Consider the following 17128-nt stretch of genomic DNA (forward strand, 5'->3'; position numbering starts at 1 on the left):
GTCGCCATGTCACTTTGTGTGGTTGAGTTTTATGTAATACTGCAATCCAGACATAATATTATCTGATAACTGAAAATAAAAATGAGTAAACATTTATTTTTATCTGCATTTCTCATATAAGTACTTTATTTATTCGACTTGTTCTATTACGACTCGCTAGTTTAGTCTAAACCATGGAACGTTACGTTGGTAAAGTTGCTATTGTCACCGGCGCCAGTGCTGGAATTGGTGAGGCTACCGTTGATAGCTTGACCAAAGCTGGCATGAAGGTATGGATCCAATAATTAAACCCAAAATACATTTTTATGTTGTACTTTTACAACAGGTTGTTGGTTTGGCTCGTCGTGTTGAACGTGTTCAAGCTCTAGCCGACAAACTTTCCAAGGAAGGTGCTAAAGGAAAACTTTATGCGGTGAAGTGTGACATGCGTGTTGAAGACGATATCGTGAAGGCTTTTGAATGGACTACTAAAAACGTTGGAAATGTCCAGGTACTTATTAACAACGCTGGAGTTATTGGAGCCAATTCCAATCTTGCTGAAGGCATTACTGAAGAGTGGCGTAAAGTTATCGAAACTAACGTCCTGGGTCTTTGCATTGCTACTAGGGAAGCTACCAAGATCATGAAGGCAAACAAAATTGAAGGGCATATTATTCATATCAATAGTATTGCTGGTCAATCCCATCTGTTCTTCCCAACAATTGGAGTCTACGGAGCATCAAAACATGCTGTTACCAACCTCACCGAGATTTTAAGACAGGAGATGGTTGCGCAGAAAACTAATATCAAAGTCACCAGCATTAGTCCTGGTGCCGTGAAAACCGAAATTATTGACATGGCAATTTTGACTGAAGAAATGAAGAAGTTGTTTGCTGATATGCCGTTTTTAGACAGCCAGGATATTGCCGACGCCGTGCTTTATGTTTTGGGTGTGCCACATAGGGTTCAAATTAATGAACTCACTATACGTCCACTCAATTCAAGCCATTAATGTGTTGAGTGTTATGTTTGTTAATAAATTGAGTTATCGCTGTTGAAATTATAAAATCACATCATATCTGATATTGATTATGAAATAAATATTGTATTATTTGCACTCAATATATTTCAAAATTGTATAGTATGGTATCGTCTTGATTTTGTCACTTCTACCGCTACCCTCATGCGGTGCACTGAATGGGAGTCACTTCTACCGCTACCCTCGTACGGTGCCCTGAATAAAGTCACTTCTACCGCTGCCCTTGTACGGTGCCCTGAACACGAGTCACTTCTACCGCTACCCTTGTACGGTGCCCTGAACACTAGTCACTTCTACCGCTACCCTCATACGGTGCCCTGAATAAAGTCCAGAAGGATTCGATAGAAAATGGTAATTTCCGGTAAAGCAAGAGACATCTTCAACAATTTTAATGATTCTATTAAATTTTAACAGGCCAAAAGGTATTTATTTATTTTTATGTTGCAAGGTGTAGTGTTACAATTATAACACTGTTTACTAACATATTAACGTGTTTTATAAAGTGTAAATTAAGGTTTACAAACTACATGTGTGTTAACTAAGCCTCGGTAGGTTGACACAGTCGACACAAAAATGTTTGTGTTGAATGAGCCTTAGAAGAGGTAAATAAGAAATACAACTTAAACTATCCGGAAAACACCCCCAAGCTTCAGCAATATTCGCTTTTATATTACTTCTGGCTCGTTGTTATGCTAATGAAATTTGTTTTCACCTCAGGTGGATGTGGAAGCGGGTCATCAATCTGCACCGGCCTACCGCGTCTATTATCTTGAAGCCTTGATAGAGAATCAGTAACAGTCCATGACGAGAAGCGTCTTTTGGTTTCTTCAGAACGCGCTAGGATTTTCGGACTTGTTGCCTGATGTGGATAGCTATTTCGACCATTAGAGGTCTCATCAGCACACCTACTGGCTTTACAAATACTTGCATTGACTTGCAATGGTTTTGTAATATATCGTTTTACAGCGATATTGTGAGGGTATAGCGCAGTAAGTGTTTACTTAACTTTACTCAGCTTATATTCACCGTCTCGTACTACTATTGTATTTCAATAGTGATGGAATTTTATGTTTTCCTAATCTTAAAGCTGCTTAAAGGTAAAAAAACTAGAAATTTATGAATTGCATTTTAACACTCTGATTTTTAGATTTACCTTTTTACTGGGGAATTCCATGGATTTGGACGCAGCATCAACATCTTAAATTTTGACATTCACAGAGCCCAGAAGACCGGGTGAAGAAGAAGAATGAACACCGTCAAACGTCACCATAATTTTTTCTGCTTTTAATATAATTGGACCAAAACACAGCGCAAAATTGGTGTTTCAAATTGAATTTGCCTAAAAAAGACAGCGCAGAACTATTGTTATATACTTATTACGCTTGTTAAAGGCAACACAAGACTTGTTATTGATCTAAACAGTTAAACAGTAAAAATATGCTAAATGGAGAGCGAAGGTGCGAGGCAAGCATCTTATCCTTATTAATTTAGTTACAAGTCACATTGAATTGCTGTTGCAGTAAGAGGCGCTAAGCATGTTAAATGTTATTTGTCACATATGAAATTACGTTCTTAATACTATATGAAGATATGATTACTTTGTTAAATACTTGTTGATTGTTTTCTTTATTAAGTTCAATGTTGGAAGGACTTATTTTTGCTGACATCCTAGAAGGACCATTCTTGCATCATATTGTAGGTATTTAATTTCTTTATCGTTTTCAAACATAACTTTTGTGATTAGCTCATGCATTACTGACGAAAATTACATTTCTGTGTTGCAATTCACTACTTTTTGCTTGTTTTAGGTGATCTGCACCCGAGCCCGATATCGTAGGAGAACCATTCTTGCATCAGATTGTAAGTACTTAATTTCTTTATTATTTTCATACATAATTTTTATGAATTAGCGAGAAAAATTTACTTTTTGTGTTTCGAAGCACTGATTTTACTGGTTTTCAGGGTTTAGCACATGAACGCGTCATCCTCGTAATATCAGCGTGGGGACGGATGTAAAATTTAATGGCATGTAATTAAACGAACTTTATTTTTTCGATTTTTAACTTGTCAATTCATTAAATGCACTTATAATTAATGCTTGCACTTAAAAATACAGAACTGAACTTAAAAATAAATATTTGCACTTTGAAAAAATAATTCCACTTGAATAAAATGCTTTCCACTATGAAATTAATACTTTGCACTTATAAAACTGGCAGTACTAAGTACGTGCCGTATTCTTAACCAAACATTCGCCAATAGAGCGCGCCACTATGCATTAGTCAACTGCAAAACTGCAAAATGTCAAACATCCTCCTATACGTGCTTGCATTCTTCCTCTGCAGTAGGAAATATATGCATGGCGGAAAAGAATTGTTTACTTTAGCGTGCCACGTATACAATTGATAAAATATTTTTGGCACTTTATCAAAAGTACCATCGCCATATATTTCCTCCTGATTCAATTGTATTAACAATGATCTATCTCCCAAAGAAAAAATAAAGTTCGTTAAATTACATGTCTTATAAAACTTGCAGTATTAAGTACATGCCGTACTCTTTACCGGCCCCTTCTATCACCCTCCCCACCCCCACCGCCCCACAAATAATACCAAACAAGGTAGTCTACCTAACCACCACCCCCAACCCCCCGACCGCCCCACAAATAATACAAGACAAGGTAGCCTACCTAACCACCACAAATTATAAAGTTTCAATTTAAAAAGTTGATTCAAAACAAATTTAAGCTTAAACCTGAATATGTAAGTGCATTGTGTTAAAATATAAGTTATACAATCTATAGTGCATAATATGAATTTCTTAGTGCAAAGTATGAAAACTTAAGTGCGGCTGTTCAAGTGGATTGTATTTAAACTAAAGTGCATTTAATATATCCCCAAATTTAATTCTTCATGGCGTTATATTCTAATGTCGTAAGAGATGTACCTGTAGAACGTGTATTGTTTGATAAATTGTACGTTTCGTACGTTGTTATATCAATCACTTGTAACTGTTTGTTTTTATTTAGTCATTTTGAATCGTTTTTGGATTATATATAACATGGATTGTGTTTTATTAATTTGCGTTCAAGTGAGTGAGATAGAAATATCAGGATAGGCTGATAGCAGGTGAGTTAGAATAGGAAAGCAATATCTAAGATTCATATTTGATCCATGTTCCTTATATGAATGCAGAATTTGCTAAATTTGGACAGTACCTCACCGGTCGCCGTGTGTCGTCGGCTTCAGGTAAGAATTCGCTATACTGCTCAGTAAATCTTGCGCTTGCTATTGGCTGTTGTTTTTCCCTGTTTAGTCAGTCGGTGCTACGCATTTGTGCTGTGTGAACGTGTTCTGTTTCGCCGCTGGTCTTCATCACGACTGTTAGTATTTCGGGAGACTTTAATAGGGTGCGAGCATTAGAATCGTTTAGTCATCGATTGCTATCACCTACTGAACAAGTGAGTTATCTCAAATCGACGCGAGACTTAAGACACCACCTGCGCGTGTATAAGCCATCAGCCGCCGGCCGTCGGATCTCTTTTGTTGGGCTACGGATTCTAATTGGATTTATAGGCCAAAATGGTATTGTTAATTAGAGGGGATAAATCACGCGTTCTCTCCGCGTGGCATAATTGTTAGTGCAAACGTTTTAGAGTGAGTAGTAACATCAATTCTACTATCAGTTCTACTTTGTGTGTAACGTTTGATAAGAGAGCGTTGTGGCTTGATGGTATGTAGGATATGACTTGAATCGTACGTACGTTCGTTTTATTAAAAAAAATGGAGAATGTATTGTTAAATACAATTAATAAAACTCAATTTAAAATTAAAATATTATTCATTCTTCTTTGTGATATCCTCTTTGTTGTTTTCAGGATATGCGTCTTAAATCATATTTCATATGAAGCTTATGTGAGGGCAACATAGCTAAGGCATGTGTTGTTGTTTTTAAAAAGTTGAATAAAGTAGAAACATAAATAGAAGAATCAAATATTAATGACAAAAACACTCGGTGGCCGAGTGGAGATGTGCACCTGCTGGCATGCCAGCAGACACGGATCGAATCTCAGGTATAGAAGGCATTTTTCTCAAATATAAAAATATCAGGTGTAATTTGGGTTGCATATATAAATTGCAACAAAATATGAGAGAAATTGAAATACAAGTGAAGCAGAGAACAGAAATATAGGAGAAGTAGAAGAAGGAATAGCAGAGAGAGCAGAAGATAGAAGGAAGAGAATAGAGTAGAATAGAGTAGAATAGAGTAGAAAAGAGTAGGAGATAGAAGAAAGAGAACAGGAGAGGATCAGATTTTTAAATTTTTTGGCACGTGTCGTTATAAGACAGTCTACGGTCGATCTCCCAGAGCGCCGGAGGCTTCGGTCTATCCATTGCTCCCGGCCCATCCTACAGCTACGATGTCTCTGCGCTTCATCCCCGAAATTATCAGGCATATCAACAATTTTTATGGTGGGGGATCATCCCCCGAGTGGGAGAACTCCTTATAAGGACATCCTTTTAAGAACTTATAAAAATATTTCATAAGTTTTAAGTCGCCTCAAGTGAGGTGACACTTAAAAATATTCTTACAAGTTCTGACCTGTCGCTGAAATGAAAGAAGGAGTACACAAATCACACAGGATACCTTAACAATTTTTATAGTGGGGATCATCCCCTGAGAGAGGGAACTCTCTTAGAGACCTGTTCCTGAAATGATAGAAGGGGTACACAAAAATCAAAGAAGTCAATATATCTTACTATTTCTTTATTAACAATAGAATACAAGGTTAGATTTTACGAGTCAACAAAATATATGGCTCCATATTGAAACAAGACTTACGACCTCCATAGCCGCGCACATGCCAGCAAGTACTACTTCATAAAGTTCTACCGAAATAAGGAAATTAGGAAATAGATAATTAGTAATTTTGTAGGTGATTGAAAATGGAAACAAATATACAGGGTGTTACACAAGATAAATTTAAAGTGCAAACAAGAAACTCAATACTACAAACGCCGCTCGTTTTCACTCGACGTTCAGGGAAACTAATATACAGGGTGTTCCAGAAAGAAAATTTAAAGTGCAAATAATAAAAACAACAGCTAAAGCAACATTTTCACGGACACAAAGGAAAACATATATACAGGGTGTTCTAGAAAGAAAATTCCATGTTAAAAACAGAGAACACTCAAAATTCACAACTAAAGGTGATTTTCTACGTGCTGTTAGGAAAACTAATATACAGGGTGTTATAAAAATAAAATTTTAGAAACTACAAAGGGAGTTAATATTCACAATATGAAGAGCGAACTTGACAAATTAACAACAATACTTTAATAAAAAATCAGAGATTTTACCCGAAAAACATCGGAAAATTGAGCAAAAGGGTGCTACAAAAATAAAACACTTACATTTTTATATATTGTGAAGAAATATTTATTAATTGATGGTAGCATCAACTGTATAAAGAGAATATCCGGCGGAAAACATTTAAATCAACAGAAGGCAAGCGACGGCGCCTAGCAACACAATGGTTATAAACGATAAAAATACCTATTTCTATGTAAATATTAATATATACTGAGACTGCGAAAACGAAAAACTATTCACCGTTCAAGATATTATTTCAACAAGAAATGATTAAATTACTGATGCAATTTGATTGAAAATGTTTACGTGATCATCGAAAACATGACCGAACCGACGGCCGACGGCAAAGTAAGCGTTGTCGACCACATGAAAATTGTCATTTTAATAATCCTCAGATAATTTTAAAAACTGTGCTTGTAATAATTAAATCAATCCTGTTACTTTCGGAAACGCGACTAAAAAGAATTCTGATAAAAATGCCACCACGTGTTTGTAATTTACAAAATTAATATCCCACAAATTGAATAATCAATTTAAGTTAAACCGCTTTAATTTTCCGCGAAAAATTTTAATTAACCACCCACCTGTAAATTGATGAGGAAATTTTCTATCCTGTAATATATTCTATCAACTGAAAACTCACTCGCGCAGGGATTAGCGGACACTTATTTCTCACTTAAGAAGACTCTAACCGCCATAAATCATTAAACAAAATAGGAACACATGCCCATTGCGAATATTTTGCCGATGGCCGAAAGAATACCCGACGATTAATCCAATTAAAACCTCAAAACGCGTGGCGATTAGAGAGACGTGCGCGCGGACCACGCGGTGAAACAACTGTCGTGTGCGCTGCGCGTAGCCGGGTACAAGGCAGGTATGCAGCGATATCACGAGTCCGAAACTAAAAATTTACAATCTTGAAATGCACATACACGAAATTTACTTTTACTTTCAATATTTCTCTGCATACGAAAAGAATTTATGGGCTTTGGGATGTAATAAGATTGAGTTTTCGTAAAAATTTACTGTATACCTTAGTTAATTAAATAATTGGCGTTTTTGTAAAGGTTACTCACACTTTATATGTATGTAGGACAGTAAAATACCACTTATTTCCATTTTAGTGCAACAGTGATACATTAACACTACACATCGTAAAATTGAAATAAATAATTATATAAGTTATTATATTAATTTACTAATACCAAATGTAAAACTTTATATATTTATGTTTTATGTATTATATTTTATGTATAATTGTATCGATTGTGTCAACCTACCGAGGCTTAGTTAACACACATGTTGTTTGTAACTTTACGTACTTTACACTTTATAAAACACGTAAATATGTCAGTAAACTTATACTTATTACCATTTCAGTGTTACAGTGTCATAATTTTAACCACAATATCTCGTAAACTAAAAGAGATAATTTAGATCGCATCGCAGCGTCTTAATCTACGGACTATTCTCTATCAGATAGGATAGTTAAAACGGAAATCTGAGAGATGAAATTTTCATTCTTAAGAAAAAATTGCCAAGGGGTGCTTGATACTTTTTTTCGACGATTTTTGATAATTAATATCTCTTAAACTAAAAGCGATAGCAACCAACAAATTACTGATTATGAAAGATTGGAAAATTCTCTATCAGATAAAAATATAAAATAATTATATTTCCTACAGTAAAAGGTCGAAAAAAGCGACTAAAAGTGCTAAAAAGTGACATTTTGCAATTTTTGACCATTTTATTCAATCGCGAATATCTCGTAAACTAAAAGTGATAAATAGGATCTGATCGCAGCGTCTTAATCTACGGACTATTCTCTATCAGATAGGATAGTTAAAACAGAAATCTGAGAGATGAAATTTTCATTCTTAAGAAAAAATTGCCAAGGGGGGGTGCTTGATACTTTTTTTCGACGATTTTTGATAATTAATATCCCTTAAAGTAAAAGCGATAGCAACCAACAAATTACTGATTATGAAAGATTGGAAAATTCTCTATCAGATAAAAATATAAAATAATTATATTTCCTACAGTAAAAGGTCGAAAAATGCGACTAAAAGTGCTAAAAAGTGACATTTTGCAATTTTTGCCCGTTTTATTCAATCGCGAATATCTCGTAAACTAAAAGAGATAAATAGGATCTGATCGCAGCGTCTTAATCTACGGACTATTCTCTATCAGATAGGATAGTTAAAACAGAAATCTGAGAGATGAAATTTTCATTCTTAAGAAAAAATTGCCAAGGGGGGGTGCTTGATACTTTTTTTCGACGATTTTTGATAATTAATATCCCTTAAAGTAAAAGCGATAGCAACCAACAAATTACTGATTATGAAAGATTGGAAAATTCTCTATCAGATAAAAATATAAAATAATTATATTTCCTACAGTAAAAGGTCGAAAAATGCGACTAAAAGTGCTAAAAAGTGACATTTTGCAATTTTTGCCCGTTTTATTCAATCGCAAATATCTCGTAAACTAAAAGTGATAAATAGGATCTGATCGCAGCGTCTTAATCTACGGACTATTCTCTATCAGATAGGATAGTTAAAAGGGAAATCTGAGAGATGAAATTTTCATTCTTAAGAAAAAATTGCCAAGGGGGGGTGCTTGATGCTTTTTTTCGACGATTTTTGATAATTAATATCTCTTAAACTAAAAGCGATAGCAACCAGCAAATTATTGATTATGAAAGATTGGAAAATTTTCTATCAGATAAAAATATAAAATAATTATATTTCCTACAGTAAAAGGTCGAAAAAGTGACAATTTGCAATTTTTGCTCATTTTATTCAATCGCGTATAACTTGTAAACTAAAAGAGATAATTAAGATCGCATCGTAACGTCTTAATCTACGGACTATTCTCTATAAGATAGGATAGTTAAAACGGAAATCTAAGAGATGAAATTTTAATTCTTAAGAAAAAATGGGTAAAATGTAAAAATGGGCCCTGAACACGAACCACTTCTACCGCTGCCCTCTTTTAAACTAAACTAAAATCGCAAGCAAGCAACGGATCAAAGAATGTGAATGATTAGAAAATTTTTTATCAGGTTAAAATTAAAAATAATAAAAACTAAACTAAGATATACTGCATGCGATATGAGCAGATGGCAACGCGACACAAAAATTGTTGTACAACTCTTGTGCTTTTGTAAGCGAAGGAAAAACTAAACAGTTAATTTTAAGATGAATCAGGCGAGTACGCGACTATCTTATATATTTGCAACACGCGATAGAACGCGATAAATCAAAACAACGTAAATACAAACTAATGGAGGACGCCGAAATTAAAACGAAAAATATAATTGAATTATAAACTTACCAATGCAGAACTCATGGGACTCCAAGGCACGGCTAATGCTGTAAATAAACAAGGAAAACATAAGTTAAAACAAAAACATTTAATACTATTTCGAAATATTATAATCACACAGCGGAGAACAACAAACAATCTGTGATGTTTAGTTAAAAGTTACTTACACCAGCACAATGGGTAATTCCTAATAATGAATATCAAATCAACCGGCAATTAACCCGCATTTATAGACAATAAACGCGCAAACAAATAACATTACTATAGCCAATTGTCCGGACAAACAATACGAGTCGCGTAAAATATTGGATCAACCAGATACTGGCACGAAACTGGCTGCAAACTGTGCAAGCAACGACGTGACAGTTTATGATAAGAAAGAAAAAGATGCGCATAGCTAGTGCGACGATGGCATTCGACTTTGTGAACGAATCGCTTTGGCACGTTCCCTGCGATCAAAACTAAACTAAGATGAACATGTAACATGTAACATGTAACATGTAGATGTAACATGTAGCGTGAGGGGATCTCATGCGTTGCATTCTCACAGCGAATGCGATAAGAAAGTGTAAGTTGTGTTCAAAACAAACAAAATTCTCCTGTCGAATGATCGCACTTCCTGATAACTATAGAAATAAACAATACATGCCAGTTTTACACTTCTGGTTAATTCTAGTGCTATTTATAAATAGTGCAATTAGTAGTCCCAGAATTTGGATTAAAAAAAATTAATAAAAATTTAAAATCTGAATTATGTAATTCAAATTTCTTATACTGGAAGATTGTTTGATTTTACACAAATTATTTTAGCGATATTTAATTCGATAGAACAAGACGGATTATAGATGAAAAAGAACGAATTAATTATAAATTATAAAATAAGCTAGTTAAATTGGATATTTAAGAGAAGAAAAAAATCATCCTCATGCGGTTCCCTAAATACGAGTCACTTCTACCGATGCCCTGAATGGGAGACACTTTTACCGCCACCCTGCTACGGTATCCCGAATGAGATTCAACTATACAATTGCGATTAATTGCAATATAACTAAATTAACAAAAAAAATCCACGGTTTTGTCATATTTAAGTCAATAAACTTGAATAGTACGTATCTTTTAAATTAAAAGCTATAGCGATCAACAGATTGAAGAATATGAAAGATTGGATAATTCTCTATTAGATAAAAATAAAAAATAATTCTATTCTTTGGGGTAAAGGTCCAAAAATATGACTAAAATGCAAAAATGTGCAAAAACACTATGAAAATATGAAAATAAAGAAAAACAAATGGCAGAAACATAATCAATTAATGTGGTTGAGAATAATGTTTAATTTACTTACCGGTTAGTACTGCAAAACATCGTAAACGGCATCCGTCGGCACCTCGCTCACGAACAAATACACAATATTTGCATTTCGCGAACATCTTATAAGCGATAAATCATTAGCGCGACACAATAGTCAGCAATAATCACTAAGAACACCGAAAGTAATACGAGTTATCGAATTAAATCCGAAGAAAGGAGAATCGTGGCGACCGCGTGCGAACCATCCGTCGGATACGGCGAAACTAATTTTATTCCTGCAGCATGAGCAAACGATACACGCGGCGCCATCCGCGGCGCCATCAGTAAAAACTATACACGAATATCGTACGCGAATCACCTGACAATAAGAGATAAGAACAAACCGGTCGAATTCCAGTGCGACGTGAGTCGCAAGAATGTTTAGACACTACCACATACAAACATTGAACGTGTATGTTCGTCAATGAAATATAGGGGAAGGGGGGGCAAAGTGGGCCCCTGGGGGCAAAGTGGGCCCCTGAAATTCAGGTGGCTTAAAAAATTGAGGGGCAAAGTCGGCCCCCTAAAATTTTTGATAAATAAGAGGGGAAAATAACTCACATCAACAAATTCGAAGTAAGAAATGAAAAAAAAATATATAAGCAAAAAATGGACACAAAGGTAATAGCAAAATTTTTAGTGGGCGGGGGCCCACTTGCCCCATATTTTGAAGTTTTTTTGTTTTGATAGACACGGCTTATTAATATTGAATACTGAACAAGGATATAAAAAATAGGGTAACGAGTGAAAGAAGGTAAACAAATCCCCTTTTTTTGCTTATGGGGCCCACTTTGCCCCCCTCTCCCCTAAATGTTTGTTTACCTTTTCTTTGGGCCGACTACGCCGCAATCAGCAAAGCGGAGTGCGCAGTGTTTGTGCAGGTAGAACAAGCGCGATGTACACGATATAGAATTTTTTATTGATGTTATTGTTAGAAAGTGTGTTATATACCCCAAACACAAGCAGATTTGGGTCAGATTGAAATTTTATTTTCCAGGTCAATCCATAATTAATCGCATTAAATCAACATTTAACATTAATCCCTGTATTAACTAAATTAAATATAAGAAACGAAGCGCATATGTCAAACTTTTAATCTAACTGTAACCAGAATAGTACACAATGTGTATGTTAGAAACATAATTAACACACGACAACAATTCAAAAAGTTAAATAAGTTGGGAATACTTACTACGAATGTTAAATATACATATGCAACCAAACATACACTAAAAGAGTTACACTGTGTTTACTGCATAACCATAAAACGTTATACACCCGAAAATGGACGGAGATCAGGAAAATTCAGTTATTTATGGCTTGGAATTTCAAGTAAATTATCAACACACAATTATTCTACTACCACATATTCATATGAACTTTTCCAGGCTCGGGTTCTAACACCTCAACTAGCAGAAACTGAAAAAGTAAGGTTTTTCATGGGAACACAATCACTGAAACAAGCTAAAAATCAAGTACACTTAGTGGAATTTGACGAGGAAAACTCAACCCTACAAAACACAGTGTTCTATCATTCTCAAGGGGAAATATGGAAACTAAATGCTAGTCCATTCCACAAGAATATCCTGTCAAGTTGCTACAATGCAATAAACAATGAAAACTTAACATGCAAGAAAGCTACTTGCTTATTAAAACTTCCAGAAGTTGAAAATTCTGAACAAATTGAATCTTTGGAGGTCCAAAACACATTTGATTTAAGTAGCTATGATGATGACATTATAACAAATGAATTTCATCCAATTGATGAGAGTAAATGTGCTACAGTTACTGGCAATCAGGTAACATCAAATTAACAAACATTAAGAGAGAATAAAGTTTTAACTGATTATGCAGGTTGTTCTGTGGGATATCTCAGCACAAGATTCCAAACAGATCTTGAATGTGAACTTGGAGAGCAAAGGCAATGCAAAGTTCACCATTGGCAAGTGGAACCCACATCAAAATTGCAATCAGGTATGTACACATTCAAAAACAAATTCCCCCTGTACAATAAACACATTTTTAGATTACAACAGCAACAGAAACACATTTAAAAACGTACGACATTCGCAGTGGTGGACTGGCATGGCACATTGACAATCTGCATGCTCAGCTGGTAAGGGACATAGACTTCAACTCACATAAACAATATCACATTGCTACATGTGGGGATGATGGGTTTGTTAAAATATGGGACTTTCGACAAACGCACCAACCCGTCTATTCAAGAAGTGATCATTCACATTGGTAACGAATATAATTCGCGTAGTGAATTCTGAGTAATGCAAACATTTTTTAGGGTTTGGTGCGTACGTTTCAACCCATTTCATGACCAATTGTTATTGACTGCAAGTTCGGACGCCAGAGTTTTGCTCAGTAGTGCTGCCAGCGTCAGTTCAGAAAATACAAATGACCTGGTCGAATACACTGGTGAAGGAGAGACTAAACAAATGTAAGTATATTACATGATTAGTCATGACTAAGAAGCTCACAACTTCGACTTCCGACTTGCATTTCATGGAAGTAAATATTCACTTTACAAACATGACGACCACACAGAGTAACGATTCACGGTAACATAATTTGCCTACCTTAATTTTAGTTTGCAAGATGGTCAACTGCAATGGTTTGAACATGAAGACAGCGTTTATTGCGCCGAATGGTCACCAGCTGAACCTTGGGTATTCGCGTCCCTTTCATATGATGGTCGTCTTCTAATTTCTAGAGTTAAAAAGTCAATCAAATACCAAATCATGCTTTAAGTATTATACATGTTTAACATTCCAAAACACTTATGATAAACAATTATTATTTATGTAATACTCTCTATTTATTAATCCTCTGCCTGATTGTCTTCCTTTTCCTGAACACTTTTAAGAACATAGTTGGTCAAACATTTCTGCACAAGTGGGACAATTTCTTTGTTGACTTGAGTTAAAATATCAATACTTTTGGAAATATTCTCAAGTGCTATATTACCAGTTTGATAAAACTGAGAGATTTGCTCATGAGTATTTAACATTGACATTATAATTAACCCATGTTCACTAGCAGTCTGTTCCCCTTCATTGGTATCAGTAATGTCACACAGTTGTTCCTCCTTGATGGATGGATCAACAATAAATGTGTTCTCAATGATGCCAATTGAAAGACCAGTTACTAAATCATACATTGGAATACTTGCTTGTGCCAGAGCTACACCAGCTGCTGTAATCGATGCACTAAGTGCTGAGCCATCATTTTCCAGCACCAATGCATAGATGTCCACTTGAAAATTGGGAAATTCATGCAAACAAACAGCTGGTTCTAAAGCTTGTTTCAAGATAATGCTGTTTTGTTTCTCCTCAGCATCTTGTTGAAACATGCGCCGTTGTACACAGCTGAATGTGGCGAATTTAAACTCACAGTAGAGCTCTCCCTTTTGGCAGTAATCTGCCTTGTTAGGAATCTCCCTTGGGTCATAGCAGGAGACAATTACCTTGGTCTTTCCTACTTCAATGTATGCACTGCCTTTAGCTTGACTCACAACACCAGTTTTTAAAACTAAAACAAAATTTCATAGGTTATTTTAGATATGGTTTATGTGCAGGAAACTTACATATTTTGCGATGCTCCAGGTGTTTTCTTCCATCGGATCTCTTGCCGTTGACCGGTATAGCGTCTTGCACTTGTTCTTTAAAGGATTTTGTGTTTAATTTCGTAAAGAGAGTATAGGGCACCGTATTTTCAGGTCCATTTATTCTTCTGTTATCGATAGGCATATTAATTCACGATTAACAATTACTTATATAGAGATTTATAGTGTTTGAAACATGAACGTATTACAAGCACTCTAAACAAAAGTAGTTAAAATTTTGAGGTTAGATTGTGAACGCACATGGTACAGGAAGGTGGGAGAAAAACTTACTAACAATTTATTTTCGTTGTTGAAGACGTATTTATTTGTTAGGAGTTTTTACATGTTTACATGAAACTGTGCAGAGCGTACAGTTTCCGACGATGCTCACGAAACAAAACATGCAAAAACTCATAACAAATTGAAATTGAATTCACGTAAAAATAATGAATATTGTATACGGCTTGGCCGTCCGTATACAAAGTACCATGTTTTGGGTCTAAATACCGTGGATAAACTGGCGTTTTATAGGTGGAAGTAGAAAAATATTAACAAACACATGAAGAAAATTTATATAAAAGTTTAGATTAACATAAAAGATCAGGAAATTGAATAATGAAACCAATATTTATTATATTTGTTTTATTTATGTCCTAAATTATGTATTTTTATAACGTACAGCAAATATTTCGAAATTATAATTACATGACTATTTGTAACTATCATGAGTGAATAAATCAACAGTGAAATTATACATTATCAAAGACAAATATACTTAAAATTACCTGCCAATCTCGTCCCTTACGCACATAAATGATTCACGATGTAATATTTACTCACGGAGAGAAATTTGGTAACATGATTCAAGTGCTACTTGTTGATGCTCCCGGCATTACTACTACACACGTGTACATCAGTAAAAAAAATTCAAATTACACTTGATCCCAAAATGATTGTTGTGTTATTTACAATTTTACAGACATACAGAGAGATATCTATGTCAAACCTATTAATTACATTATAGCACCCATAATTCTCGCAACGATAAAAAAGATTCAGTAAGCATTATATGTTATCGGAATGTATGTTATTAGCTGGAACAAAAAACTTAGTGTTTATGAACATCTCAATGCCACGTTCATCACCCCTACGGCTATATAAGGCACTTGCGATTATTATTATCATAATTAGTTCATCTCCGAAAATTTACGTCTTAAAATTATTGAGAGAACGAATTCGTTATGAAATGAATGGCACTTGTCGGTACAGTCCTAAATCTCAACACATTAACACAATGTACATCAATGTCAATACTCGACGTGTTTTTTGCTCTTCTTTGACATATTGAACCATCCAGCGCTCTTCTCGGGATCGCGCGGCATCGAAACAGACCTGGAGACTTCACCTTTGCGACTTCCGCTGCGATTGCTACCGAGTGACTCCACCGACATGCTCTTGGAAGCCATGCGTTTCTCCTCCCGGTTGTACCGATTGTTTTCTTTCGGTTGGCGTTCCTTTTTCTTATACAAACTTGAACTGGAACTCTTCACTTCTCCTCGCTTTAAGGTGGAAATGTTCTCTTTACTGCGAGACTTTTTATTACCGAGTGTTGAAATGTTCTGATTGGAACGTCGAGACTCGGCTGCTTTCTTCTTGAGGGTGGACGATTCGCGCCGACTAGATCCGCTACGATACTGCTCGTATTTGCCGTTCTTCACCGGCTTGGGATATTGCGTATAGTCGATGTCCATACCCTCCTGATAATGGCGAGGTCTCCATGGTGCAAGAACGGAAAATGAACGGCTGAGAGTTTTCGCATGCGGTTGAATACGGCTGGATCCATTCGAGGCAAGTTCTTCACGGGATGCTGCACGGCGACCATTGCGGAGGTAACCAGGTCCTGGTATATCACCAACTGAATAAATAAAACACAATTAAAAAATGGCCGATAAAAACAAAGTGTTGATTTACCAGTAGCAGCGTGTAGATAAACGACGCTGCGTTGTGATTGCTGACTGCTGTCACCCTCGGTGGAGCTCTCCACAGAACTGACCTCGTTCTTCCGCCGGCGACTGCGATCATCGCGTTGCTTCGCAGGCTCGCGGACACGATGCGACGGAGATACTGGTGGCTTAAGAATCATACGTCCCTTTGCGTCGCGTTCCGTCTCGGAATGAATGTTGAGCATGGATTTGTGATGATTGCGCTTGTGCGACTCTTCGGAGATGTTGTGCAGATCGCGCGTCGATTGACTGCGATGTTTCGTGGTTAATGCAGAGCGTTGCTGCTTTAGCGCCGATTTGTGCGGTACGCTATCGTTCGATTCTTGATCGGTGTCGCCGAAAAATCGTAGACTCTTTGTCGGCTTCGTTATTTCGTCTTCGGTACTCGTTTGATTACCATCTTTTTCCAACTGTTAATGATTTAAAATTAATTTTAAGAAC

At 35.8% G+C, this 17128-nt stretch overlaps 4 protein-coding genes and 2 long non-coding RNA genes across 8 annotated transcripts in view; 4 read left to right on the forward strand and 2 right to left on the reverse strand.

Moving 5' to 3' along the window:
• Positions 1 to 115: 115 nt before the first annotated feature.
• LOC135801841 (farnesol dehydrogenase-like) lies at positions 116 to 1123 on the forward strand. The gene is made up of 2 exons (XM_065315367.1): positions 116 to 269; positions 326 to 1123. The coding sequence occupies exons 1-2, from the start codon at positions 174 to 176 to the stop codon at positions 989 to 991; spliced, it is 762 nt and encodes a 253-aa protein (XP_065171439.1). The 5' UTR covers positions 116 to 173; the 3' UTR covers positions 992 to 1123.
• Positions 1124 to 1554: 431 nt separating this feature from the next.
• On the forward strand, positions 1555 to 3175 carry LOC135801842 (uncharacterized). Its single transcript, XR_010550456.1, has 5 exons — positions 1555 to 1620; positions 1736 to 2115; positions 2166 to 2717; positions 2827 to 2878; positions 2981 to 3175. It is a non-coding gene; the product is annotated as an uncharacterized lncRNA (long non-coding RNA).
• A 1053-nt stretch (positions 3176 to 4228) lies between these two features.
• On the forward strand, positions 4229 to 4852 carry LOC135801843 (uncharacterized). The gene is made up of 2 exons (XR_010550457.1): positions 4229 to 4266; positions 4334 to 4852. It is a non-coding gene; the product is annotated as an uncharacterized lncRNA (long non-coding RNA).
• Positions 4853 to 12256: 7404 nt separating this feature from the next.
• On the forward strand, positions 12257 to 13888 carry LOC135801839 (EARP-interacting protein homolog). Its single transcript, XM_065315364.1, has 6 exons — positions 12257 to 12400; positions 12457 to 12867; positions 12923 to 13042; positions 13095 to 13315; positions 13368 to 13520; positions 13671 to 13888. The coding sequence occupies exons 1-6, from the start codon at positions 12353 to 12355 to the stop codon at positions 13828 to 13830; spliced, it is 1113 nt and encodes a 370-aa protein (XP_065171436.1). The 5' UTR covers positions 12257 to 12352; the 3' UTR covers positions 13831 to 13888.
• LOC135801840 (exosome complex component MTR3-like) lies at positions 13874 to 14953 on the reverse strand. The gene is made up of 2 exons (XM_065315366.1): positions 14667 to 14953; positions 13874 to 14611 (listed from the first exon to the last, which is right to left on the reverse strand). The coding sequence occupies exons 1-2, from the start codon at positions 14827 to 14829 to the stop codon at positions 13902 to 13904; spliced, it is 873 nt and encodes a 290-aa protein (XP_065171438.1). The 5' UTR covers positions 14830 to 14953; the 3' UTR covers positions 13874 to 13901.
• Positions 14954 to 15311: 358 nt separating this feature from the next.
• LOC135801737 (uncharacterized) overlaps positions 15312 to 17128 on the reverse strand; it is a 43240-nt gene continuing 41423 nt past the window's right edge. For all 3 annotated transcript variants that reach the window (XM_065315247.1, XM_065315244.1, XM_065315246.1), the window contains 2 exons: positions 16656 to 17097; positions 15312 to 16599 (listed from right to left, as the gene is read on the reverse strand). In XM_065315247.1, coding sequence (XP_065171319.1) covers positions 15992 to 16599; positions 16656 to 17097 — 1050 coding nt within the window. In that variant the 3' untranslated portion in view covers positions 15312 to 15991. The remainder of the gene's footprint in view (positions 16600 to 16655; positions 17098 to 17128) is intronic.

This window comes from Atheta coriaria, unplaced genomic scaffold, assembly GCF_025399875.1.
Source record: "Atheta coriaria isolate IRGN ID8LTWV9N9 unplaced genomic scaffold, Caltech_Dcor_3.1 hic_scaffold_13_pilon, whole genome shotgun sequence".
Classification (NCBI taxonomy): domain Eukaryota; kingdom Metazoa; phylum Arthropoda; class Insecta; order Coleoptera; family Staphylinidae; genus Dalotia; species Dalotia coriaria.